At 45.1% G+C, this 27,404-nt stretch overlaps 1 protein-coding gene and 2 long non-coding RNA genes across 4 annotated transcripts in view; 2 read left to right on the forward strand and 1 right to left on the reverse strand.

Annotated features, from left to right (window-relative positions):
* Nucleotides 1-20,663, forward strand: part of CMTM7 (CKLF like MARVEL transmembrane domain containing 7) — a 27,515-nt gene extending 6,852 nt beyond the window's left edge. Inside the window, exons 2-5 of the mRNA XM_035316681.1 lie at nucleotides 14,523-14,696; nucleotides 17,535-17,633; nucleotides 18,644-18,725; nucleotides 19,078-20,663. Of these exons, the coding sequence (XP_035172572.1) occupies nucleotides 14,523-14,696; nucleotides 17,535-17,633; nucleotides 18,644-18,725; nucleotides 19,078-19,091 (369 nt within the window). The 3' untranslated portion in view covers nucleotides 19,092-20,663. The remainder of the gene's footprint in view (nucleotides 1-14,522; nucleotides 14,697-17,534; nucleotides 17,634-18,643; nucleotides 18,726-19,077) is intronic.
* LOC118161382 overlaps nucleotides 12,017-27,404 on the reverse strand; it is a 33,493-nt gene continuing 18,105 nt past the window's right edge. Inside the window, exon 4 of the long non-coding RNA XR_004747980.1 lies at nucleotides 12,017-12,028. This is a non-coding gene — a long non-coding RNA (uncharacterized LOC118161382). The remainder of the gene's footprint in view (nucleotides 12,029-27,404) is intronic.
* Nucleotides 23,512-27,340, forward strand: LOC118161383. Of its 2 annotated transcripts, none has more exons than XR_004747982.1 (3): nucleotides 23,512-23,817; nucleotides 24,439-24,556; nucleotides 27,157-27,340. It is a non-coding gene; the product is annotated as an uncharacterized LOC118161383 (long non-coding RNA). The 2 variants fall into 2 exon arrangements; XR_004747981.1 differs by lacking the exon at nucleotides 27,157-27,340 and adding an exon at nucleotides 25,240-25,601.

Genomic DNA, 27,404 nt, shown 5'->3' on the forward strand with positions numbered 1-27,404 from the left:
GTTTTTTTTTTTTTTTTTTTTTTTTTTTTTTTTTTTCCAATGCTGTTTCTGAGGAACATCAAGAAACAAGCATTCACAGCTGGGAGAAAAATGTGTTGTTAACCTGAGATGACCAGGAGCAACTGCAGAACTACAGAAAGACTCGGCATACTTTCCTGCAAGTCTGTAATCACACTCGCCCTGGAACTGGGAAGGCCACTTGAAGAAGTCTCTAATCTACAAGGGAAAAACACAATCCCCACACACCCCGGTGGTGCCACTGGGGCATCTCGTCTATTTTCATTTTTCCCCCTCATTCATCACCCTTCATTTCTCTGGTGCCTTGCCAGGTGTGTGTGCTTAGAGAAGGCTGTTCTTCTCTGCTAGCCCCTCAGCCAAGTTGTGATTAATACCCACTGACATGGAAATTGTCCCGCTGTTAGCATTTTCGGGAACTTTCACCTGTGTTTTTTTTTTTCCTGATTAAAAAATTATGATGTGCCCACACATCTAACAATGTGGACTTCAGAGAGCTAAACAGCCCTCCTCTTAACTGAAGAGCCCGTAGCTTACGGCTCCATTGCGACGGCTAACAAAGCCTTTGCTGAGCTGACAGCTACACACTCTTTAACCGCTGTCTGTGCGATTGCCAGATGTCAGCGTGGCATCCTCTGGGGCAGGGAAAAGAGATCACAGGTGTTAACTGCAGAAGATGTGAATCAGCCAAGCAATAAATGCCTCAGACAACGAGAACGGGTTATGTTGTCAGCAGCATCGGCAAGGGCAGGGGACGAACAGCTTGCTTGCTGAGGGTTGGGAGGCACGGGCAATGAGGCTTTCCTGGGCGGTTTGCAGGGTGCTCTTTGTCTCGGTCACAACTTTCAGGAAAATGAGATTGCGTAAGCTTTTATTTTTGTGCATCTGTTTTTATAGATTCACAGCGAGTTTGTTGCCATGAGGTACTGGCTTTGTGTTATACCTTCCCGTTTGGGCTTAGAGTAGGTGCGTGCTGCTAGATATGCGCTGGGTATCCGGGTCAAGGGGGAGGCTTTGCAGTTTGTCGTGTGGAGTTTGTGGGGTTTGTTCACACTGCGTACCTCGGGCTTCGAGCAGCCAGCCTGTCTGAGCCAGGCTTGGCTGGGCACCCCGCGTGGGCTCCTGCTCTGTAGGTGGTGCTTCCACGCATCGCTGCTAGAGCCACTTTTAGACAGCCATGACCTTTATGTGCGAGAGCCCTGTAGCTCACAAGTAAGGATGAAGCTCTTTCTATATCGTGTCTTACAGTGTGGGACTTCATTGGCCATCCAGGGGGCAAACAGCTCAGCATATACTGCGGATGGCTCAGGTGAGTGGTTTCAGAGGAACCTTGCTCCTCCGAGGAGCATTTCTTCCCAGCAGACCAAGAGGCAGTATGGCAGGTGGGCCATCTCCTGCCCCTGAGGAGGGTTCCCTCTCCAGACCCAGGGAACTCAAAGGACAAAGCTCTCCAGCAATGCTGACACCCCTGAGGTGTCTTTGTATCTCCATGAGCACGTCTGTGGCTGCAGCGATGGCAGCTGAGAGACCTCTGCATGGGTGGTTGTTACACAGGGGCTGTTACCCACACAGAGGAGTAACTTGTTACTCCAGCTTCTTGTTGGGCAAGCTGCGCGCTCACAAAGTACAGTGGTCTTTTGGCTTCATCCAGAAGAGGACCTTCAGGCTTTGTAGGTGTCTAGAAAGGCAGAAGCACCTCTTTGAGAGCTAGAGGGAAAGCAGCTATGTTTCCCAGAGTTAATCCTACAAGAGCATTTGCTGTATGTAAAAGTCTGGTCACATGCCATGCGGAGATGATGAAAGTTAGCTGTGCCACCAATACTCATATGCAAAAGAAGTTTTATGTGTTTTGGGACTTGTTTGTGACCTGTATGTGGCACTTCTGCAATGTTACTCTGTTATGACTTAGAGCTCACAGTGCTGCAGCAATGTGTGTGTATGCCTTCTGTGCAGAAGGGAAAAGCTTGCCGATAACGATTTTACAGTTGAAATGTTTTACATTTAAGTTGATTTCTGAAACAAAGCAGAGCCTAAATCTGTTAACATTGGCTTAGAGAGAAGCGAAATAAAATCAGGAGGTTCTTGTTAACAAACTTGCATTGCTTCTTTAATTAATCCAGTGCCTGACGAGAACCTAGCATGTTCTTTGCCATGTAACGATGAAGTTCTCTGCTCTCAGCTCACAATGTGCAGTGCTGTGTGGTGTCTTCCAGTGCCGTGTGCTGGCGGAGCAGGCAGCTCGGGGGGTTGCGGCAGGGAGCTGGCAGGGCTGACAGAGGTGGGATTGATGCCTTGCTCACACTGGGACACGCGCAGGCATCACCTAACTGCAGCTGGTCGTTACAAAGCTTCGCCTTTTTGGTAGTCGTGGCTAACATCCTGCAACAAGGGCTCGTTAATAACGTCATTCACACGCTGGTTCTGTGATTACCCCACGTCCTTTTCTACCACCGAGGCCCCTTCCTGAACAGATAAATAACTTCTTTTTAACAGATAAAGAATGCCACTTGCTTGTACTTAGGGCTGTCCTTTATCTGAGTCTTAGAGCGTCTGAATAAGATTATTTTGCCTTCTTCTCACCCTCCCACCATTTTTATCTTCAATAAATAGCCCGTGAATGGCAGTGCACAAGAGAAGTCGCTTATCAGAGGTCAGGCAGCCTCCTTATTTTTGCAAACCAGCCAGACAAGAAGGAAATCTGCCTAGACACAGGGGCTGAGAGATTACTGTGCAACCAAAGACTGACTGCTTCACAGAACTTGAAGGTCGCTGATTTCATCCATCATTAGTGAAGTTTTAAGTGGGCTGGGTTCTTTATCTCCTTTTTCTCTTTTTGGTGGGGGTTCGGCTGTTACAGCCATATTTCCAGCACCACTCTGGAAAAAAGAAAATCTCGATTGCAGCATCAGCCAGCTTTGTTGCTTGGATTAGTTGAACCAGTCTTGCATGAATTATGCTTGTAACCTTGGCCCGAGCTCCTCTCATCTTTCTGTTCTGGGAAGCTGCTCAAAAAAAGTGTTTGATTCTGTCCAGAAATATGTAATTAATAATATAGGTGTTGCTTCACCGCCTTGAGGTGTAACTTTTGGAAATGCACGGTGATAGTACAGCTGCAGTCAGTGACATTTCTCCTCTGTGTGAGACACCTAAACAGGGCATGGTTATCCTGATTGGCACGCTTAGAATGGAAAATTCCACTTAGTATCTTGGCTGGTGTCACAAGCTGGAAACTTTTGACTTTTTTTTTCATTCAAATAAAATAAGCATTTAGCTCTTATTATGTTGTGTGTTTTTTTTTTGTTTGTTTGTTTTTTTAAATGCTGTAATAAAACTTTAAGTGAGTCACTGCTGTCCCTTGCTCCAGATCTGTAGACAGACAGCTTTTGTACATTTGCTCACACTAGAATTTGGGTAAATGTCAAGAGAGTGGAAATCAGCTGTTTTTTGTCAGTTTCATGGATAATAATCAGGGTCCTCCTGTTTTTAGATTCAGGAGGAGGGAGGGTTTAAGCAGTACAGTGGTTCATCAGTGCTCCATCAAGTACATTGGCGAAGCTCTCCTTTCAATTTTGTTTACAGCATCCAAGAAAAAACTGCTGTTTCTGTCTTCTAGAGGGTTAAATTGTCTAAGAAGGATGGAAAGGAAAAATGCTTTCCCATGTTTCAGATGCTGCCAACTGCAAGCTGGAGACTGGTAAACTGGAGCTGCTGCCTGCAGTATTTGTACAGGCTTCGTACCACGCTGAGCTGTGAGGCGGTGCAGGGACAAAATCAGAAAGGCCAAAGCTCATATGGAGCTCAATCTGGCCACTGCTGTTAAGGATAACAAAAAATGTTTTTATAAATACATCAATACAAAAAGGAGGACTAAGGAGAATCTCCACCCTTTACTGGATGTGGGGGGAAACTCAGTAATCAGAGATGAGGAAGAAGCTGAGGTGCTTAACGCCTTCTTTGCCTCAGTCTTTAACAGCAAAACCAGTTGTTCTCTGGACACCCAGTACCCTGAGCTGGTGGAAGGGGATGGGGAGCAGAATGTGGCCCCCACAATCCACGAGGAAATGGTTGGCGACCTGCTACAGCATTTGGATGTACGCAAGTCGATGGGGCCGGATGGGATCCACCCGAGGGTACTGAGAGAACTGGCGGAGGAGCTGGCCAAGCCGCTTTCCATCATTTATCGGCAGTCCTGGCTATCGGGGGAGGTCCCACTTGACTGGTGGCTAGCAAACATGACGCCCATCTACAAGAAGGGCCAGAGGGTAGACCCGGGCAACTATAGGCCTGTTAGTTTAACATCAGTGCCAGGGAAGCTCATGGAGCAGATTATCTTGGGTGTCATCATGCGGCAGTTGCAGGGCAAGCAGGCGATCAGGCCCAGTCAGCATGGGTTTATGAAGGGCAGGTCCTGCTTGACGAACCTGATCTCCTTCTATGACAAGGTGACACGCTTAGTGGATGAGGGAAAGGCTGTGGACGTGGTCTACCTTGACTTCAGTAAGGCATTTGACACCGTTCCCCACAGCATTCTCCTCAGGAAACTGGCTGCTCATGGCTTGGACTGGCGCACGCTTCGTTGGGTGAAGAGCTGGCTGGATGGCCGGGCCCAGAGAGTTGTGGTGAATGGAGTCAAATCCAGTTGGAGGCCGGTCACTAGTGGAGTACCCCAGGGCTCGGTACTGGGACCAGTCCTCTTTAACATCTTCATCAATGATCTGGACGAGGGGATCGAGTGCACCCTCAGCAAGTTTGCAGACGATACCAAGTTAGGTGCGTGTGTCGATCTGCTCGAGGGTAGGAAGGCTCTGCAGGAGGATCTGGATAGTCTGGACCGATGGGCCGAGGCCAACGGTATGAAGTTCAACAAGGCCAAGTGCCAGGTCCTGCACCTGGGGCACAACAACCCCAAACAGCGCTACAGGCTGGGAGATGTGTGGTTGGACAGCTGCCTGTCAGAGAAGGACCTGGGAGTATTGGTTGACAGTCGGCTGAATATGAGCCAGCAGTGTGCTCAGGCAGCCAAGAAGGCCAGCAGCATCCTGGCTTGCATTAGAAACAGCGTGGCCACCAGGTCCAGGGAAGTGACTGTCCCCCTGTACTCGGCTCTGGTGAGGCCGCACCTCGAGTACTGCGTTCAGTTTTGGGCCCCTCGCTACAAGAGGGACATGGAGGTGCTCGAGCAAGTCCAGAGAAGGGCTATGAAGCTGGTGAGGGGTCTGGAGAACAAGTCTTACGAGGAGCGGCTGAGGGAGCTGGGACTGTTTAGCCTGGAGAAGAGGAGGCTCAGGGGTGACCTTATTGCACTCTACAGGTACCTGAAAGGAGGCTGTAGCGAGGTGGGGGTTGGTCTATTCTCCCACGTGCCTGGTGACAGGACGAGGGGGAATGGGCTAAAGTTGCACCAGGGGAGGTTTAGGTTGGATATTAGGAAGAACTTCTTTACCGAAAGGGTTGTTAGGCATTGGAGTGGGCTGCCCAGGGAAGTGGTTGAGTCACCATCCCTGGAGGTCTTTAAAAGACGTTTAGATGTAGAGCTTAGGGATATGGTTTAGTGGAGGACTTGTTAGCGTTAGGTTGGAGGTTGGACTCGGTGATCTTGGAGGTCTCTTTCAACCTAGACTATTCTGTGATTCTGTGATTCTGTGAGCCCTGTCCCGTGATGCTTGTCCCCTAATAGTGCTCTGAGATGCTGCCTTGTTTGCCTCTACACCTGCTTTTTAAATGGTGCTTTGGCTAGAGGCTTGTATTTTTGTGTGTGCTTTGGATGGCACTGCCACCCAGAAAGAGCATCCTTGTGTCCTCCTCTCCCAGCTGCTTGCTCCCTCTGTCACCGTTGTTCTTACATGGGCACCGCTGCTGTGTTGCTGCACTAATTATAGAACAGATAGCAGCTGGAAAAATAACTCACGCAGGGAAGGATACACAGACGGACAGACAGAATCATTCTGTTGCTGTGTCAGTTCCCTGATTCCGTTCAACCCTGTCATAGTTTGTGCAGTTCTTGACTTTTTTTTTTTTTTTTGACAGTTTTGGCTTAAATGCTTCAGACCAAACCTCTCTGCTGGAAATATTTTGTTATGCAATTGCAGTGCGTGTCCTGATGCAAGGCAGTGGGGAAGGCAGCTAGGATACGGTAAAAGTGGGAATTGTTGTTTGTTCTCACGTGAATAGGGAAATTAGGATGGGAAAGAATGAGAGATAGAGAAGAGAGGAAGTGTGGAGTATGTTGGAGGGAGAGAAGAAGAAAGGGGAATAATGAGCAGAATAAAGGAAAGGAGCATGTGGGACAAAAAGACACAGCATGCCTTCTTATGGGAGAGTAGAGCAGAGGGGAGTACAGTCAAGAAAGAAAAGAAATACTCTAAGAAAAGCAAGAATGTCTTTGTAGATTGCATGGCAAAATAACTAAATAAAGAGAATGCAGTGCTGCATAGATTGTGCCTGATAATGTGTGTGTCACGGTATTATGCTAAAGCTATGAGATAGGAATTATAGTGTTTCTTTAGAACTGGGTACCTGGAGGCAGTTTTGCTTCCTGTCTACCTTATCTTTCTTCCCTGCAGTTTAGTTGGCACTTCACATCTTACTTTCTATATATAAAAATGAAACAACTATTTTTCACAGCTAAAGGTCACACAGTAAGACAGCAGTTTCAGCCTATCGGTTCGGGATACACCCTTGGGATTAGCAAGGACCATGCTCCGGTCCCTTCTGCAGTGAAGGTTTTTAAAACTCCCCCTGGTACTGCTGCGGCAGCTGGAAGTGCCAGGCAGGGAGAGCCACCTGCAGCGGGTTGGCTCTGGCACCCACCCTGGCTCTCACACTCCCCTCTCCTGCAGAGTGGGGAGAAAATAGAAGGAAGGCAAGAAGCCTCATGGATCAAGGTAATGACAGTTTCATAAGGAAAGCAAGTGCTGTGCATGCAAGCAAAGCAAAAAGAGGGATTCGTTCACTGCTTCCCATCGTTGGACACCCAGGCACTTCCTGGAAAGCAGGCTCCCAGCACTCCTGACTTGCTTGGTAAGAGAAGCAGTAACCATGAACTCCCTGCTTCCTCCTCCAGCCCACTGCTGAGCACAGCCTCGTGTGCTCAGAGCATCCCTCTGGCCACTTGGATCCGCCTGCCCCGATGGGCTCTTGCCCACCCCCAGCCTACTTGCTGTGGGGTGAGGGATGGGAAGAGAGAAAGCCTTGCTGCTCTGCTAGCTCCGTTCAGCAACTGCCGAAAGGCTGGTGAGCTGTCAACACTCCTGTAACCACAAACGCAAAGCTCAGCACCAGGGGGGCTGCTGTGGAGGAAGTTAACTCCTTCCAGCCAGCCCCAGTACACCCCCGTACTGGGTGCTGTGCAGGCACAGAGGAAATGGTAACCCTTACTCACAGTCATTAACGGGATTGTGAAAGCGCACCTGGGTACAGGCTGGTGATAATGTGGGGGAAAGAACAGTCAGCAATGGTCTAGGGATGAGTAGCGGCCTTGTCTTTACAGGTTATGTTTCCAGTCAGAAAACAGGAGTTTATTTGGGATGTCTTCTGGATGTTCGGGTTTTTTGCAACACACAATACCAGTCTACTGTAAGTAAATACGTGGTAGTTAGGAGATGGGCACCAAGTACCATTTTACAGTAACCCGGGATTCTTATTCTTATCTATCTTGTGTATTGTAATGGCAACAAGTCAACTCAAAGGCAACCTCCAAAAGACCAGCCTTTTCCTACTCTTTTACTTGTTCGGTGACACTCTGCTTCATTACTTCAGGGTTATTCCCACAGATTTTTACATTCACATTTGTCTGCTACATCAGTGGTCTGTTGGTGGGATTTTTTGTTTGTTTGCTTTTTGCTTTGTTGTTCCATTTAGGTTTTGGTTGGCATCTATTTGGTTGGCATCTATTCTCATTCGCACTAAAAAAAAAACAGTCATCTTGATGGAGAGTCAATAAACTTCCTGACTGTTTATTAGCGACGTTCAACATTTTTGCCTTGTTTTACTTGTCTGAAGTGTTCTGCAGGTGAAAAGCTTGAGCACAAGTCTTTATTCGGATGTGAAGGGACGACACAAAGTTGCACCAGGGTACATTCAGTCGGGATGTTAGGAAGAATTTCTTTACCGTGGGGGTGGTCAAACACTTGGACAGGCTTCTTGGTGAGGTGGTTCAAGAGGCATTTGGACACTGCCCTCAGTGACATGCTTCAGCTTCTGGTTAGCCCCGACGTGGCCAGGCAGTTGGGCCTGATGATCTTTGGGGGTCCCTTCCGACTGAACTGTTCTGTTCTCTTAGCCCTCGTTTGGTGGATGGGGAGCGGAAACAGAGAATTACATAATTTATTCACTTTCAGATGACAAGAAGGTTACAGAACTGAGGTCAGAACTCAAGAGCGACTGATATTCAGTTCCTCCCATCTTCTGTCAGTGTTTATGTGTGGAAATGCCTTTAATGCTTAGAACATTAGGCTTTCCTTTATAGCCTGTTGTTGTCAATAGTGGAGATCAAGGTGGATTTATATTTGTGCAGGTAGCTGGTCTGAAGAAAATTTAGCTCTCTCCAAATGTTACAAAAGAATTAAGTATTGGTAATAAAATCAGAGCTTTATTTATTACGTCCATTAAAGCAGGACAGTAGAAAAGGACCATATAAAAGTGCTCGCCCAGATTTATTCTTGGGTTATAAAATTGTTCTGTGGTCAGATGAACTACGGTCTTCTACCACCTGATCAGAAAATGCTCAGAGATGCCAGCCAGCGTATAGGGAGGCGTGTGGAGGGCTCTGCCTTTCTTACGTTATGGTCCCCTCAGGGCTCTGGGGAGGAAAGTAGTATCTGTAATCTCTTCGTTTCTTCCTGCCCTTTCCTTGGAGCGGGTGATTCTCTAGTAAGTTGCTTTGAGTTTGCAGGGTTGGTCTAGGTTCTTCTGTCATTGCTGATACATTCCAGCATCTTTGTTTGTATTTGTGCAGGAGAGTTCAGCCCGTTAATCCGGAGATGCCCCCTGCTCTTGGGCAGTTTCATGGTGTACCACCTCACCGTGGGCAGGACTGGCAGCAGTGCCCCTGGGAGCCGCGGATCCCCACAGGAGGATCCAGCCAGCAGAGATGCTGGGCGCTGTGCTGCTGGAGTGCTCGGTCCCAGCGTCCTGCTCAGCCCACTGCTGTGAAGCTAGGCTGTCTGGGGATGAGCTTTTTCTGTAAATTAATTGCATCTGCAGGACTACAGCCAGTGAAGAGCAAGTGCAGGGAGTTAGGTGGTATTCAAACCGTCTGAAATCAGGAGTACAGCGGGGTCTGGGCCTAATGCCCACGACCTTTTCTCCAGTGTACATTTGCCCTAGGAAAAACTGTAAGCTGGATCTTCTTCCTATCTGTAATCTCTTCCTAATACAAAGACATGACTCCTCTCCTTTCCTTTCTGTTGAATTTTCAAGTGGTGGAAGAATGACTTCCGTGAAGTCCTGGTACACATCTTCCTTGTTTTTTACTGACTGTAATGAATGGCTGATGGACTTCAGGTGCTCATTATTCCATTCTTTGACAGGGACAAGAAGAATCTGGGAGAAAAACAGAGCACATTTTTAAAGAATAGCAGCATTGCTGGGAAACACTTCAAGTAGCATTTTATAGCATGGGGATAGAGAATTTATGACTCTTGTCCAGTCCCTCTCTCTCCTCTCCTGCCTGAGGGATGCAGGTGGAAGGTGTGCCATTCTGAACAGATCGATGCCATCTCAAAAGGCAAGAAGGAAGATCCAGGGAACTACAGGCTGGTCAGCCTCACCTCAGTCCTTGTGAAGGTGATGAAGAAAATTCTGGAAAGCATTTCCAAACACATGCAGGACACGACGGTGACTGGGAGCAGTCATCATGGATTTAGCAATGGGAAGTCATGTTTCACTGACCTTACTGCCTTTTACAGTGAGGTGACCGACTTAGCAGACAAGGGGAGAGTGTGTGGAGGGAGGTGATCCTTCCCCTCTGCTGAGCACTGGTGAGGCCACACCTGGAGCACTGTGCCCAATTCTGGGCTCCCCACTGCAAGAGAGACGTGGAGCTACTGCAAGAGTCCAGCACAGGGACACAAAGGTGATTAAAGGACTGGAGCATCCTTCACATGAGGAGAGGCTGAGAATGCTGGGACTGCTCAGCCTGGAGAAGAGGAGGGTCAGGGGTTCTCCTCAATGTGTGTAAGTTGGTTCAAATCAGAGTGGTGTTTAGGCTTGGGAACTTTTGTCAGTACAATTCAAGTGCCAGCATTTTCCACAGGCACCTTGCAGAGGAGATGACTGACTTGTCTCCAGCTCAAAATAGAGAAGAGAATGTGGGCTCTTACTATCTCTCTGTTATAGTGTCTGTTCTCTCTGGTAAGGTGCTGAGTGCGTCCTGGCAGTTGGTGACTGCCTCCAGCTCATGTTGGCTTCACTGAGAGAGAGCTGCTGAAATATCCCAGTGTTCCTAAATGTTCATCATGACTTAACTTCAAATATCTGGTCCAATGGAAAGTCAGGAAGTGGGCTAGTTTAAGCTAATCAACTTTTGTGGAACAGTAAATACAGAACTTAATTTAAACCCCAGAATCCCCCCTTGGAGCTGATTGATGCATATGCTCTTTGTGTTGCTTTTCAGAAGCCAGAAAGCATTTAAATCCTAGTGTCCTGCAGCGTGTCCCTCACCCCTTGTGTAGTGCAGGTCTGAAGCCTGGTTCCATTTTGTGGAACACACTGAAATTTTCTAGCGAGACTTGCCATCATTTGACCTGTACTTCTGGTCTGACTGGCTTGCTGGCTGTGGGTCAAAGCCTGCAGCTTTCACAGTCTGTGAAATACTATACTGAAATGGAATTGGCAGTGCCCTAAATTTTTTGTGCCTCTATTTTTTATTTTCAAGATGTATTAACCTGTTGCCCTGAGCACAGATATATAAAGAACATTCGTAACACTTGATCATTTTATTACTTTGCCATTCATTTTTCTCTCTGTCCCTCTCTCTGTATATTTATGTCTGTGCCACAAGCTGAATTCTGATGTATGTTTAACTGTATCTCAGACAGTTGCATATTCATCTTTTTATTGCTCAATTCCAAGTTTTCTGGAAACAGGAGTTCCACGAAAAAAATGATGTAGTCATTGCCTGATATATCATCATAGATTGCTGGTATATCATCATAATCTCTGCTATCTGGTGACGGAACTTTGATATTTGTCACTTTTAAAGGAAAGATACTATTCTGTGGCTGTATTTGCTGCATTTGCTGCCATCCTTTTTAATGCTTGGGTTTTAAACTCTGAATGTACCTGTATAGGCAATATAGTGTGGTGAGTGTGGTATAGCTTTATGTAAAGTTGATGATCTCGTCCCGTTTGCACCTGTCCTGTGAAGTAGCATTATGTGCCTCTGAGCAGAGAACCCCCTCTAGAACATGTGGACAAAAAAGGAAGTATTTGAAAGAAATAGCTCTTGCCTCTCGGTGATTTCTTCCTACCTGTGGGGGATGCTGAGGCACACCTGGAAGCAGCAAAGGGGGAATCTTTGCCAATTGTTTTTAGACTTGCTTCAGTTGGGAAGTGCACTTGGAGTGGAAAGCACGGTTGCTTGAATCCAAGCTTGTACCCTGTTCTTGGGAGCTGAACAGATTCTTCACAGGCTGTTTGGTACCTTGGATCTTCTTGCTTCGGAGGAATATAACACCTCAGGTGAATTTTCTGATCTTGTTGTTAGATGGCTCACATTCATCTTTCTGCTTGTTCTGAGATTTTTATACCTTCTGTCTAAAGGAAGAAAAAAAAATGCTTTTATGCTTCACCTTATGAAGTTGAAAGAACCAGATCTGTTAAAGTAAGGTTTTCCGGTGCTTGTTATTTGGATGGTGGTTGTACTTCAAGGCCTCAGTCCTTCTTATCCTTTGTGCACAGTATAAAAGTTAGTAAAGGCAATGGTTCAAGCATAAAATGAGCTATTAGGCAGATCTAACATTTCTCTGAATAGCTTTCTTCTTGATTTTTACAGTGTAATTGAAACTGATAACTGGTTGTTGTGAGAGCACCTGAATCAGGGAGACCCCTTTTAGCCTTTGGTGTTCAGAGAAGCATCCTCGGCCCAGCTGAACCAAGAGCAAGGTTCAGCGCTTGCTGTGACTTCCCGTTGAGTCTTACTGTCCATTTTGCTAAATACAATTTTCATTTTCCCATGAAAATATTAGCACTGTGTCTCGTGTTGCTTCAAGTGTTCTCCTGGATGTCCGGGTAAATGCCTTGCTGATCTCCTGATTGGTCAGGTTATAAAGCAGCTCAGCCAGATGTCTCTTTGCTGAGCTAGGTTTAAGATTCAAGGATCCAGGACGGACGGTCTGCAGCCTCCTGAGCCAGCCTGCTCAGTCTCTGCTGCCGTCCTGTCTGCTCGGTCCTTCCCATCCTTTCCCTTGGGAGTTCCAGCTTTTCCTTCACGCTCCCTTGCTCTCCCAGCTCCAGGGAACAGCTGAGTTAGAGGAAAGCAGTCGGCTTTTCCAGTGTCTCCCCTTTCTGCTGGCTTACTGCACTGAGGTGGCCCAGCTGAGATGGGTACAGGAGCCAGTACGTGGCAGGGACTGGAGTCAGCGTGGTAAGGAGAAGACAAAGGCTGCTCATGAGAATAAATTGGGCAAAACTTCATTAAAATGATTTCAGATTTGAAGAACTTGGCTGAAAATCTTTAAACACTGAATTGTGGAGAGCATAGCTTTGGTGTCTTCTAAGAAACAGAGCATCTCAGAAATCTCCACCATGCACAAAATACAAGACTGTGCATTTAGGAGTAGCCAGTGGCCAAGCTGTGAGACCTGGACTGAGAGGCAGAGAACATGCATGGTGCAGACAGGAGCACTAACAGGCAGGGTTACATGCTTGGGAAGAGGAACATACCTGGGAAGAAAGGAACCAAGAAGTACCATTTTCAAAGGCACGTGTAGCCTCCATTCTTGAGAAGCACTGGGCATGATCCAGCTCTGCACCTCAAATCCTTCCCTACCCCATAACTATTTCAATAGTGGGAGGAGGCGTTGGCTTGCTTTCAGCACAGGGGTCTGTCACTGGCTTGGGCTGAGCATCACCTACAATGCTACTATCAATTACTTGGACCTCTACGGTAAAAACCAAGGAGCTGGATCAGATCTGACAATAGCTTAGCCACTTCTGTGGGAGAGGATCCCGGAGCGCTGTCTTTTCTCTTTGGAGCCAGCTTTTTAAGGTAGATTGTTGTCACAGCATTGGTGTGGCTGTTTGGATGGACTTTGGCCAAGATGACAGTTTCTTATGAAGTTCTTACGTGTGCGCAGAGCTTTTGGTTGCACTTGAGGGTGTGTGTGTTTAGCCTGTCCACTTCAGACTGAGCAGGCGAAACTCAAAGATACAACAGGAAGAATCTAAACTATGTCGTTTGAGTGCTGGATGTTTGGTTTTTTCCTTTTAATTTAGTTAAATTGCTCTGATAATGGATGCAGTTGGTTGGGAGTTTGAAAGATTACTGGACATGAAAGTATGGTGCAGTATGGAAGAGCAGGCTTCCTCAGAAAGTTTTTTCATGTCTTGGAGAAACTCTTCAAGTGTGAATCATTTCTGCTCCTGGCTGAGCCTGGATGAACTGAAAATTACAACGGCTGAAAACACTCATTGCCAAAGTCTGTAATAATAAAATATTTGGGTATAAATATTTTTATACCTGGGTAGATTTATTTTTATCACCCAGTCTATCCAGGTTGGTGTAACCAGCAAGATCAGTAAAATAAACAAGTACCTTTAGGTTGAAAAAATAAAGACATCTCTTGTCCTTTGCAAGCCTACAGCTGACAGAAGTTGTACAGTAACATGTTGTGGTTTTATATAACCCTGTTAGCATATCAAAGCTTTTCAATGACTGTGTTGGGTATGGGGTGAATTAATCAGTTCCTCCAAAGGTTTGTGTTATTTCTCGTGGTATGACCTTGCAGTCTGCTAATACTCCTCCTGCGTAGGTGGTAGAAAAGGCAGGCTGAAATTGTTAGTTCAGTTGGAGCCCAGCCCTACGATTCTGTGTGAGAAATCTCACTAAATAGAAGTAAAGATATGTGTTCACGGGCACATTCATTTTTACAGCATTCGGTGATTTTGACTGCATTGAGCAATCCACACCCTTCTAAAAGTCCATGCGGTCCTTCAGGTCCTTCAGCTGCTGATGCAACTCCTGGCTTTCAGTGCCTCTTCTCTATTTGAGGCCTCTTGTTTTGTACACAGAGACTTCTTCAGGTTGGATTCTTCAGACTGAGACTGTTGCCTTCCTTCTAGCAGTTGGCTCTCTTCCCACTCTTAATGGATTTAGGGGATTTAACTGCAAATTTTAAAACATTATATTTGTGCTTGTTACTTTGACCTCCATTTTGTTGGGACCATCCAGTTGACTTTGGATGTTTATCTTCTGTTTCTAAATGACATTTTGGTGTGTTTAAAATAATCTTCACGGCCCTCTGAGCACCACTCTAAAAACCCTTAATGTGCTTTTTGTCTTTCAGATCTCGCTGCTGGTTGGATTCATCAGTGTAAATAATTCTCGGTGGACGAATTACAGTGCATACAGCTACTTTCAGATTGTCACCATGTGCGACTTGGTTATGGTTTTGTTCTTCTACATCATCCACATTTTCAGAGTGTACAGGATGCTCACTTGCGTTAGCTGGCCATTTGCGGTAAGTCTGTTAGGCAGTCTGCATTCCTTGCTTCTCTTGTGGGTTGATGTCTAAATTATGTAGTCTGTTTCCTTGTGCTGTCACACGTCGATAGGCTCTCTTTCATGGACAAGTCCCTTAGCTGCTTTTGGTGTTAGTATGCAGTTCAGCAGACACTGTAATTCTAAGTCTTTTAGCTGACCTGGATTGGCTCCTGCTCTCCTTTACACAGATAGAAATCCAGATTTAATCCAGGGAAGGCAGTAGTGTGATTCTGACACATCTGAAAAGAAGTCTCAGCAGATGGACCCTAACTTAGGTCATTCATAGTAGATACGTGGCTGTTAGAGTACCAAATCATTGCATTAGAATTGATGTGCTACATCCTGTCCCAAAATAAAGTCTGTGTGTGCTATTTAGGTCAAATTTGACTCTTTTTGGTGTGGTTGGAGGTAACTTTAAACAATAGCAAAGAATGGGAGCCTCAGCCTGACTGCCATAGCCTGGCCATTCCTAGGATATCCTGCAGGAAGTTTCTGCCTCATTCCCTTGTTTCCCTTGCACATCCATCTCTCCTGTCCTAGCAGAGAACTAACAAGCAGCACAGAAAATGAGAGACCTGAACTTCCTCAGCAGCTTTGATCAGGTCAGCTAACAGAAGAGTCCTGCGTCCTGGTGTGGGATCACAGGTTTTAATAACCTCTTACAAATGTCTCTCAGATGCATAGTGACATGTTAGTTCCACAGAAAAAGAACTAGTGGGATGGAAAATGCCAACCAGAGAGACGTAGAGCACATTTCGAAATTCAGTAAGTGGTCGGATGGCTTTTAATAGAAACTACATAAGTAATTTACAGATCTAAGATAACAGTTTATCCATCCGGCCACTTCTAACCAGAGAGAAAAAAAAAATCTTTTTAACTGAAGAATGTGGCTAGACTTGCAACGCTTCTTAAAAACGTGTGCCTCCATTATCTGTCTCCAGAAAGCACTTCTGTCTTTATCGAGAGGTAATACAAATTCAAAGATAAATACAAACGAAAGAAGCTGCTAAGTGACAGTTTTGCAAAGCAACACTTGATGTGTGCACTGCTGTAATAGAACCATGCCATTTTGATCTTTTGCTTTTTGGTTTTGTTGCGTTTGTTCATTCCAAAATGTGCCAGAGTCACTAGAGAGTTTAAGGCACTGCAGACTGTGGCTGCTCAGCTTCAATAGGATGGGATGTTTATACATTGCTGCTATTTTACAGCCACTTTCCTTTTCAGTCAAATATTTAAGTAGCTTTCGAACAGAATAGGAAGGCCTGTAAGAGACTTTGGGAAACTAGGATTAGTGTTTGGCTGAGTTTCCTGGCAGGATCTCTTCATTGCAGGGGTCTGACTTGCAATCGGTGAAGTCGAAGTGGTTCAAGAGGTTGCTCTGCACTGACACCTTTTAAAGCTGGAAAGCATTTCTCCAGAGGGGCTCTCTGCCAGTCCTGCCAGGGGTTCTACATGGTTCTCCATGTAATTTGCCTTTGACAATTCATTTACACCTTGGCCCCATCTGTTGGGCTCTTTGATAGTAGTGGCCAGCGAACACTGTTTTACTGGGCCTCTCTGAGGAGGCAATGGCATGCCTGATTTGCCTGCTGCATTGTGAACTAGCCAGAGGAGCCTCCTAACAGAAATACTTGCTTCTAGTAAAAGCAAAGGTTGAGATGTTGATCACCTGAAACAAGGTTACAAAAGAGGAAAGTGAGTTGTAGACTGAGAACCTGCTTTATAGCAGGATCGTCCTCAGCTATTTAAACACCTGAGTGGAAGGAAACTGTGGTATGTTATGACAGACTATTTCTCTTCTGGGATTTCCTTGTAAATTTTCCTTTTGGGACTCTCTAATCTCTCCTTGTGTTTGAGGAGGAGCCTCCCCTTGCCCTTACACATGGCATTTGCTTGGCTCACGCTGGTAACATAGTGCAAATAGAGTAAGCAGAAATGCCTCCTACCCACCCCAAATGGAACAACCCCTGTATGTTGCAGATACCCATATTGCTTGCTATAAACTTTGTGAGGATTGAAAGTCCAAGTCCACAGATGACTCCAGTTTACAGTGAGGCAAAATTAACTCCTGGAGTGATACTTGACACTCTAGAGAAAATCTTAAATACAGTGCCTCAGTGCTCTCTCAGGAAAAAAACAAACAAACAAACAAACAAACAAAAAACTGCTTCCTGGTGTATTTCTTACTGCATTACTAAGCTGCAGCCACCCTTACAGACTTAGACTGATTTTCTGGAACCTGATATTGCTTATGAATGTCTGTATGGTTGTGCTTTTTGTGGGTTCCCTCCTGTTTCTAGTCTAGGTGATGGAAGTTGTTAGTGAACGAGCTTACTTTCTGATTAGAAGTAGAAGCATTTGCATTTCCTCTGCCATTCATTGCCATGTCCTGTATGTAGACTAGAGAAGTGTGACCCCAAAACATCTTCCTTCCTCCAGAACTGTCTCATTGAGTAATTTGATGCAATAAAGATAAATGTTTCACCCTCAATAGTGTACCATAGTGAACTGAAAGGATCGAATCCTTACCAGTAAGTAGATCTTATTCCAGTGACACTTGTAGACCTGCAGATTGCCTCTCCCTTTTGAACAGAAAGTCAGGTATGGTACACTGTCTGACAATTCACAAGTTGTTTTTATCTCTCTCTTTTTCTCTCTTTTTAAAACTTTTTTTTTTTTTTTTTTTTCCTTTTGACTGTTGTTTTTTTCCCTCTGGCCTCGAGTAACCTCTGCCAACTTGTTTTGATTCTGGTGCATGTAGAAATACTCTCCTGTTAAGTTTCCCTTCTGAAGCAGCCTATGCTTGTCTTTACAGGAGTTTCTTCATTATTTAATTGGTACCATTCTGCTTCTCATTGCATCGATTGTAGCAGCATCGAAGAGTTACAATGTGACTGGACTTGTTGCTGGAGCGGTAAGGCTGTGTTTATTAGTCTAGACGCTTTTTCATTGCAATATATATTAACCAGGGCACTAGAAATCTCTTGCTTGTCACTGTTTTCTTATTGACTTGCCTTGCTTGCGTCTCAGTTGGTATACTGCCTTCTAGCTCATTTCAGTGAATGTTCTGGAATGTAATGCCGACAAAAAGGTTTTGTTGTGAGACTCCAGACTCACCACTAAAGTGGGTATTTGTCGTGTCAGTGAGTTGAAACCAAAGGTTCCTGCGTTAACACATGGGGACAAATGTGTAGAAGAATTAAGACAATGCAGGTTTCACAAATGGCTGTTGGAGCAACTGGAAGCACTTCGCCCTAGTCTTCTGCATTTGCCTCCTCCTGCCCCTGTTCAAATAATTTCTCCTGAGCTAAAACTGACTGTAGTCCCAGGCCTTCCTAAGTGGAAGATGCACTCTGTCTCTGTTGTCTATGTTGGCTAGGGGGCTCTTAGAAGCATGACTTTTGACTGTGGGCAACAGTATTTTCACAGCAACAGGGCTTAAAATGCAACCTGAATAAAGACTTGCTTTCAGAAACTCGGTTCTGATGATGTTTTGTAGATGAAAATGGACTAGAAGACTTGCCTGACTTATTTGGCAGATGGCAGAGAAAGGCTTGTTTGAATGGGGTTTGCCAAAAGAATAGGAATTGGAGGTGTTAGAAAAAGTCTTTTCTTTGTTGCAGAATCCTAATGAGATGTCTGGCAGGTGAGACACTGTTGCTGTCCAGCTTTTTCTCTCCCATGTATATGATTTCTAGTCTATCTTCCAGTCTTTGTTTTGTCAAAGCATAAGCTGCTCTTATACTATGGATTTATTTTATTATTGTCATTAAGCATATTGGCAGAATGGAGGAAAACATAACTCCTTTTTGGTCTGTTAACATCATAAAATGTGTAGTTGAATATACGAGAGAGTCCGTACATTCATGGAATGTGTCATCTAGTGGTAAATATTTGTGGTTTGTTTGTTTGTTTTTCGCCCAGACTTTTGGATTCCTAGCTACGATCCTTTGTGTTTTAAGCATATGGTCATCCTACAAGGTTTCTTGCATTACCCAGTCAACAAGTAAGTATCATGCTTGGTGCCTGCCAGAATGCTTCCCAAAATGAATATTTATATTTTCCTGTGGCAGCGTCTACCTGGGAGGTTTTATTAACAGCCTGTTGCTTGTTACTCAAAATTACTCACAAAGCAATGATTCCATACTTTCAGTTAACATGTGTATCACAGCTACTGACAGTTTTTAACAACTAAGCAGTAGAGCAAAATTATTTGCTTCTAGTAAGTAGCAAATGTATCAGTGTTGTCTCTTCTTCCTCTCCCACCCTCTACAAAACGAAGGCTTCCTGTGTGCTCTTTAATCAAGTAGATTCATTTGTTTGTGGCAGTGAAAGTGACTGTGGCTTCCTTTTCAAAGATGCAGCTGTATGACTCCTTCATCTCTGCAAGATGTCAGCCTTATGAAATAGCATACCAAAGAGGAGCATCCACCATGGAGAAGAAAGCCTGGGTAGTTCATTAGAAGCCTGGAATGCCAGTAGCCTTCGAAGATCTACTTGAATGTCTATGCAAAACAATGTCGTGAACCAAAGTTGTTGTTTTTCTCTTCCCCCACCCAAAAAAGTTTGCTTTCCCCCCAGAAGTTTATAATGGAGAACCAACTTTTTCTGAGCTTTACAGAGAAAGACTACTTGTGTCTCTCAAGCTGGGCTGCAGTCATTGCCCGTCATTTGCAATAAGTACTTAAAAAAAGACTAATTTGGAGAGTTGCTTGATTCTCCTTTCAGAGGGATGGAAGAATTGTTTCTAATTTCCTCCATCTGTTTACAGAAGGGAAATCCTGCAAATTCCTACCTGATTCTTAACTTCCAAGGATGGTTTGTTTAACAAAGGAACTGTTGCAAACTGATCTGTGCCTGGATAAGCTGACCCAAGTCTTTGTTACCTCTTCCTACCAGAACCATGGATTTTTCTAACAGCAGCTCAGCCAGCGTCAAAAAATACAAACTGCAATTTGTATAAATTACTGCAAATACTCTCTTCTAGCCCCAACAGAACATGATGACATTCATTCTTTTCTTCATGAATTTTAAGTTTATTAATAATCAAAAATTATTCTTAAAAACTTTCCTCTGCCAAATGCAGGGAAATACCTACCCAAGAATAAGCATTTAACGATTTGCGAGGTCTTTTTCTTTCTTTTTCACAAATAGTTGTTGGTGGAATGGACATTCATAAGACTTGCTGTATGGGAAATTTCTGTTGAATTTCCTAGAAAGGAAAGTATTCTCTTTGGAGTCTAATGGTGTTTATGGAAAGCTCATTGTGAATAGAGCAATCTATCACAATCTGTCTAGTGCCTCTTTCTCCCTCTTACATGTGGTTTTTCCCTTCCTCTGCTGGGATCGATATTTTCAGGGGTTCTGCCCAGAGCCTGGACAGAGTTTTGTCCAACCTGACATTGTTGTGAAGCTTTATGTAACTGTGAGGCTGAGACAATGCTGCTACCTTCTTGGCACCTCTACCCTTTTGCAGTCCATCTCTGATGAGCTGGAAACTCTTTGCAGAAAAAAGGGAAGTGTAAGCTCCTCCTCCTTGGTGCTCTTCCCTTTCACATCTAGCTGTGAAGTAGAACTCACACGTTTAAGTTGGTCTCTTACATCAGGACAACTACATGACAGTGCAGCAGGTTTCTGCAAAAAAAAAAAAAAAAAAAAAAAAAAAAAAAGGATTAATCGTTTACCAGGTCCGATCTGGAGGAATTAAGTGTTTTCTGGCCTGCTATGCATTTTTCTATTTGTCTGAAATTCTGCATAAATACTACTAAGTAATTCAATGATCTGCTTTTAGAAAATGCTTTTTGTGCCCCTTTACAGGTTATCATACATTGCCATTTGTTGCCACCTTAATTTATTCTCTCATCCGAACATATCTTTGGTTGTTTTTTTTTGGTTTCGTTTTTTATTCTTTAAAAGGGAAATAGGCCAACTGCTAAAATTCTAAGAATTCGAGAAATTAAATGAAAATAATCTAGCAGATAACTTGGAAAGGCAGAAACCCCCCTTCTCATGGTGCACAGTTTCTGTGATTGCTATTGCTGTTCCTTTTTGTAAGTGACTTATTCCTAACAACACAGGGCAGGAAACAATTTGAAAGCACAGAAGTCTACTATATATGGATGAAGATGCCTGTATTCACTCCAAGATAAATTGCTTTGACATTAACGTGGAAGATTATTCAAATAGAACCATTCACTTTGAGTGAAAATACCTGCAGAAGGTAGTGATATACATATATGATTGGGAGGGTGTCTCTTTTTTATTTTGCAACAAAGGTGTTTGATCACCAGCTCTCCTGCCAAGACTGACTTAGCCACAGGTTTTGGAAAACAGTACCCTGACTTCAGCTTGGATTGACACGGTAGCTATTTAAGGATACAATCTCTCCTATTCCCCCAAATGAAAGAGAAGTGCTCCATTTCTGCTGGTGGCACATTCATCTCTTGAGAGCAGTACTCAGAGAGATATTAGGCACCTTCTACGAGATTTCACCTGCCTTGGCAATCCTGTGGAAGGAAGTCTTCAGCTGTGCACGGTGTGAGTGCATCTGGGCCCGCAGAGCAGTGCTGGCACTGGAAAGAAGCATCTGGGGCTGGAGACTGAGCTTGCAGTGAAGAAAGGGCTGTTTCCATGTTCTGCTGGGATCGTGTCCCCTCTGCTGACACTACAGCCTCCCACGTCACTCTGTCACTTGCTTCCATGGCCTGGGGGAAACCGTTAGGGGGAATTTCTTGCAGTCCAACAACCAAAGAACTTCTGGATGATGCCGTGTGATAGCCCAAAGAATACATTTTGCTCTAAGTGCACTTGTTTATACTGGATCAAGGGACGAATGTACAAGTTGGCTTCTGGTTTTGTGCCTATCATCAGGCCTAAGGTATGCTTGTAGTTTTTGCTATTACGGCAGTGCTGGGTTCACAGACCCACCAGATGCTCTGAATGCAGCATGCTTTGAGGCTGGAAAACTGACATTTCTGCTGGCATAGCTTCCTCACTTCTCCCAAATCCTTGTGAAACATATCCACCAGGAAAAGCACAGCTTTTGGTGGTATCACCAGCTCTACCAGCAGGTCTTTGAATGACAGCTCTGTCTGACAAGGACTTTGGCACCTCACTACTGTACCTATGCCAGCAGAAGTGTTCTAACTTTCCTTCAGTGTCAACCCAGTTCTGAAATCTCCATCTGTCTGTTACTTTGTCAAATCTGGGATTCCAGCTCTTTATCTAAAAATAAACTATGTTTGCTATTTAGATGATAAAATGGCTTTAATAATTAGATTGTTGTCTTGATCCTTTTTTTTTTTTTTTCTCCATTGCTTTGCTGGAGCAGTGTTTTTCTGTCTGGGACCATCAGAATCTCTTACAACTGGAGGACAAAAGCTGTAGAAGCCCCAGAAAAAAAATGTTCCCCTTCTCTTGTGTGTGGATATGCTGGTCTCTGACAAGCCCACCCAAAAGTTGTCCATCCTCTTCAGTCCTGAGATGAGGGCAGTAGATCCTTTGAGCCACCACAGGTAGAGCATGGGGTTCGGTTTCACTGAAAATTAAAATAAAAATTGTGGAGGAAGAGGTAGCACAAAACCATTTCATACTGAATAAAAAGATGGTGTTTGAGATAAGCTAGAGAATGACTAATGCCTTTGTGAGGGTAGAAACTGGGAAGGTGAGAAGAGGAAGTGAAACTTTTACAGTTTAAAGAAGAAGATAAAGAGGAAGGGTGGTTCTGAAAAGCTTGAGGACCACAGCGCTGGATGAAGGCACTGCAGGTTGTGATAGCTTGCATGCTTTTTCTGTTGCTCTGAAATGCTTGTGTTTTGCACTGTGTGAATTACAAAGGATTGGTGTCTTTGCTTCTAAAAGGCTTTAGGAATAAATCCCTAAGTGGGGTTTGGGGGTGGGGGTGGCAGGACACCACCATTAGTTTTATGGTTTTAATGAAGTGTGGGGAGGTGAGTGGTACTCCAGGAAAAAGGACTAGGAGCTTGTTAGGACAAAAGGAACAGGGCACAAGGAAGAGCAGGTGCAAACATTAGTTCCTTGCCTCATAAGCTTTCTCCTAATGTGAGAACATTCTGCGCTAATAGAACTGCTGGCAGATATCAATAGTCTGTGGCTGTGTCAGGACTTAAACAGCAGGCCTACCTCGAGTGATTGAAAAGTCTCTCTTCTTTGCTTGCCCCCTGTGTATGTATTTCATACCTGTGTCTATGATTTTCATGTTATGCTAAAGCTGAAGTAAGCTGCAATAAGCCTGACCCAGGGGCTGAGGAAAACAGCATCAAATTGCAACATGTTTGTCCCCGTTGAACTTAAAATTGCTCAAGGCTCTACTATTCTTAGAGCCAGTGGAGAGCAAAATGCTGCTGCTGAGCTGGAGAAGCTGTGCTGGACAGGGGCCTCTGCCAGCACTTGTGCTAGGGGCACAAGTACAGGGACACACCTGCATTTGGACTAAGTTTCACCTGAGAGCCAAGGAAAGCTGGAGTTGTGTATCTCTGGGCCCGAGTGGGCTCAGTGCTGGGCTGGAATCTGGGTGCTGCTCCTTGTTGTGTGAGGTGGGGAGAATTGGGTACCGCAGTAGGGGTCTGGGGGATGCTCACGTCCTTTTTGCCTGCAGAGAGGGAAACCCATGGCAGGAGAGTGCCCTCACCCCAGAGCTCTAGGATATTCTTGAGCAGGAGCTCTGTGCAAGCCTCCTGTTTGGGCTGTGTCAGTTTTCAGACTGGAGCACAGCTGCAGGTTCTGTGCCCTTGGCTTGTCTTCTGCTCCTCTGCAGGTGCAGGGAGCTGCACCTCACGAAGGGCGTTCCCTCCTGCTGGGATCAGGCAGCTCCTGGTTTTGGTCCCTGGTCCCATCACGGCTTGTTTGTGCTGGATGGAAGCAGGTCAGAAAGTCGCACTGGTGCTTTTTGTCCTCTCCTGGAGAATTACGGTTACTTTTTTTTCCAGCACAGCAGCTGGAAAACAGGAAAAGCAATAAGAGCTGTTGGCTGCTCCTTCCTATGGCTGTGCCTTCTAGAGGTCACTAATTATCCACAGCTGGCTACTCTAGAGTCTGTTCCCCGTGTCCCCTGGGCCAGCATGCTGCTTTCTCACATGGTAAGTACGTGCCGTTGTTCATTACTGGGGACTGACCCGCATACAGTGGGTTCCCACTGTCCTGGAGTTTGAGTCCAAAAAAAAAAAAGTCCATAAAGAACTGGTGAAATAGCTTTATGCTGTTTTTTGGTTGTCATTTCTTCTCTGTGCTGATTTTATTAGGTTAGTAACTTTACAATTTATTAAGTATCACACAAGATCTCACCACCTGCCAGGACCAACCCCTCTGCAGCACCACAGGAGTTTTCTGCCTCAAGGGTGAGGGAGCTGCCAAGACAAGATTTCAATTTTACATGGAGACAGAATTCAGATACCGAAATCTTTGGTATTGTTCTTCTTTGTTTTTAAAGCTGGGCTTTGTTGAGTAGCCAAAGGCTTGATACTCTGGCTGCTTGTTGTGTGTTGTGAAAAAACTGTGCTGGGACAGCAGTATGAGAGGGAGGGGGAATAACAAGGCCGAGAGCAACCCTGCCTTTTGGGGTGGTGGGGAGTGAGGAGAGCACAGCTAGAAAAGAAAGTGGAGATGAAACCAAAATTTTGTGGATCCTTGTTTGAACTATGTTAAATTCAAGATGCCCTAGGTGTTACAGATTTTGTATATTGATCTTTAGCTTTTTATAGGCCCAGAGTAACAGCACTGCACAAAGCAACCATTCAAAATTAATGAACTGCAACCTAAAACATTAGCAAACGAGCTGCAGTCCTTCCCTCCTCGCTGTAACAGGAAAGTCAGCCAGCAGTGTGAAGTAATGCTGCAAGGGCCCACTGCTACAAAGCCCACAGGTTACTGATGCTGGCCTTAAAATTATTTTAGCCCTGTCCTGGTGTAGAGGCACTGCCATGTACCTCACCTTCTGAGCCCCTCTGGCCTGTGACCCCAGAGGGTGTGCCATTGGCAGCTGTGTGGCAAGCCAAGCACCTGGGGAAAAGGGAAGAGTGCAGAAGGAAAGGAGTGAAGTGAGTGCCCCATACTCTGTGTGTTTGCTTGTGTAGAACAATGTAAGGGTTGGTGGTGAAGGAAACACCTGCACGTTTCTGTGGCTGATGAAGGGGCTACCCGATAGACAAGAATACCCCAGCGACTGAAGTGGAGCTGCTGTGTGGATGATGTGGTAGGCCAAGCAGAGGGCTGGGACATTCCTATCTGCCACAGGAGAATATCACCAAACCACTAACAGTCATCTCTAAATTCTGTGCCTCTGAAACTTGTTCTGTTCTTCAATGTTTGCACTGGTGCAAGAAGATCAGCAGCAGACGAGCAGCCCTCTTGGCACAGGAGGAGTTGCAGCAGGGCCCTAGAAACCTTGAGGAAAAACCCAAAACAAAAAAACAGCCCACAGGTGTAGACTTAGAGGCACCTAACCCTTAGGCATAGGAGGACAGACTAGGAAATAAGGTCATCCTGCATCCTCATTTTTACAGCCCAAAGAGAATAAAAGCACTGTGCCTCTTGGAGGATATTTGCATAGGACTGGCCTTAATACCCAGCCACTCGCCCTTGTGTATTCAAGGAAGAAAGAGGGCAGAGAATGATTCACAGCAGCCACAACTCAAGAGCAGGAGTTAACCTTTCCACTCTGATTCACCTGTGAGAGATCTGTGCCTCTTCCTCCATAAGCTCTGGGGGAGTGGAACATCTCAGGGTAGGGCTGGGATCCCCCTTTTGCTTTGTTGTGTGGAGCTGGGGCAGAACACACACCTCCTAATTCCAGCACTTGTCTCTCAGCTAATAACAGAACTCATGCAATAGCTGGGTGGGTGGGAAGCGGCCAGGCCAGGAGCTGCATATCACCAGTCTGGGATACCATGACCTCAAAGCCCATAGCTAGCCAAAAGCATCAGCTTGCAGCTCCCTTTCATTACATCTGCTAGCCTAGCTGTGATGGCAGGGTTTGATTTTTTTCCCCTGAAGTACAGCTCTACCAGCACACACAATTACAGAGCACAACCCCTTTTTTTTTTTTTTTTTTTTTTTTTTTTTAATTAAGATTACTGGGGGTTGTACAAGGCAGACCAGTGCTGGTGGCTTCCCCGACACGGGTGTGAATTGCAGCTCTCTTGGCATAATAGCTCCTTCTAAATCAGAAGAGCTTTGTCCATCCAGCACAGTCTACTGTTATTTCTACATCTGTAAATCACTCAACATAAAACTTAATGAGCTGCATACCCCTTCTTCATGAACCCCAGCCAAACAGGAGCACAATGCTGCAGCTGTAGCTATTAAGCTATGGTGGCAGCAAAGCACTCCATTAATACCTCATGCTCAGCAGTTTGTGATGCATGAGAGCTGAATAATTATGCCCTTGTTACCCTCAAATGAGGCGCAATTGCCAGAAACAAGAGTTTACAATTAAAAAACTGTACCAAGTCAAGGACAACATTTGTTCATTCATAAAACAGGCCTTTCTGGGCAAGAGGCCTGTGAGGCAGAAAACTGCCAGGCTTACGTTAACTAGACAGCGGTTTCTAATGCTGTATTGTACCTCCTTGCTAGACCTCCACAGGCACTTTATCCCAGCTGTTTTGAGAAATCAGCAGAGCTTTAGCTAAAGCACTTGTTACTGTAACGTAGCAGCTCCATGCGTTCAGTTAGTTGCGTACAGAGGCCACAAAACTGTTAAGTAACCACTCATTCCTTACCTACAGCTCAGTGGGAATGAGGATTGCAGGATAACGTCTGCGTTGAGACTTTTGGAAGAATGACAGCTGGTTGAAAGGAGGGCTGTGCTGAAGATAGACAGACTTGGGTTATTTTGGACAACACTTCCCTAATCATTCTCTAAGCCAGGGTAGGGTGTGGAAAGAAAATTGTCGTGCTTATGTCTCACAGTATTACGACATCAGTGACTTATGACAAACCCAAGCGATGGCTAAAGAGCATTCTGAAGCACTCTCCAAACATAGCACCACAGAATTGTACATGCTTTCATGCAGAATATCTAGCAACAGATACCTGGCAGGATACTTGCTGCATGCTGTTCTCATCAGGCTGCAAATGAATCGTGTTACAGAAGAATGTGCTTATGCTGTCACCTCCTTGTGAAGCCCTGACTCTCACCTCAGGACTTGCCAACTTCAAAACAGCCAAGGCTGTTTTATTTTCCCAGTCCTGTTCTAATAGGTCATAAGAAACACACTCAATGAGTGGTCAGGACTTGCGGGCTGGGCAAAGCAAGTTCTGCTGCAGTGCCTGGAGAGGACTGGAATTGCGAGAAGCCCGGTCTGGCATGCTTTACGGCTATGGCTGCCAACATTTGTGTTTGTGGACCCTGAAATTTTTTCCAGCATGCATCATTTGCATTTTTTTGATAATAAGCTTCTCTCATTTAACTTCCCCAGAGTCCAAGAAATGCTCGGGTACTCCCCATTCCTTTCTTCTGCCTCCCGCCTACCCATGGCCACAGCCCTTTCATTGGAAACCACAGCATAATACAGACCACAAAAAAATCTTCAAAGCTGCAATACAGCATTATAGGTGCAGATGTCATGATGCAGCTGAAGCTTGACTTCGTAATAAAAAAGAATTTTTAAAAAGATCTTGACAGGTTACAAAATAAAAGGAATAAAACCAAAACCTTTACCGTTCC

The sequence above is a fragment of the Oxyura jamaicensis genome, chromosome 2 (genome assembly GCF_011077185.1).
Source record: "Oxyura jamaicensis isolate SHBP4307 breed ruddy duck chromosome 2, BPBGC_Ojam_1.0, whole genome shotgun sequence".
Taxonomy (NCBI): domain Eukaryota; kingdom Metazoa; phylum Chordata; class Aves; order Anseriformes; family Anatidae; genus Oxyura; species Oxyura jamaicensis.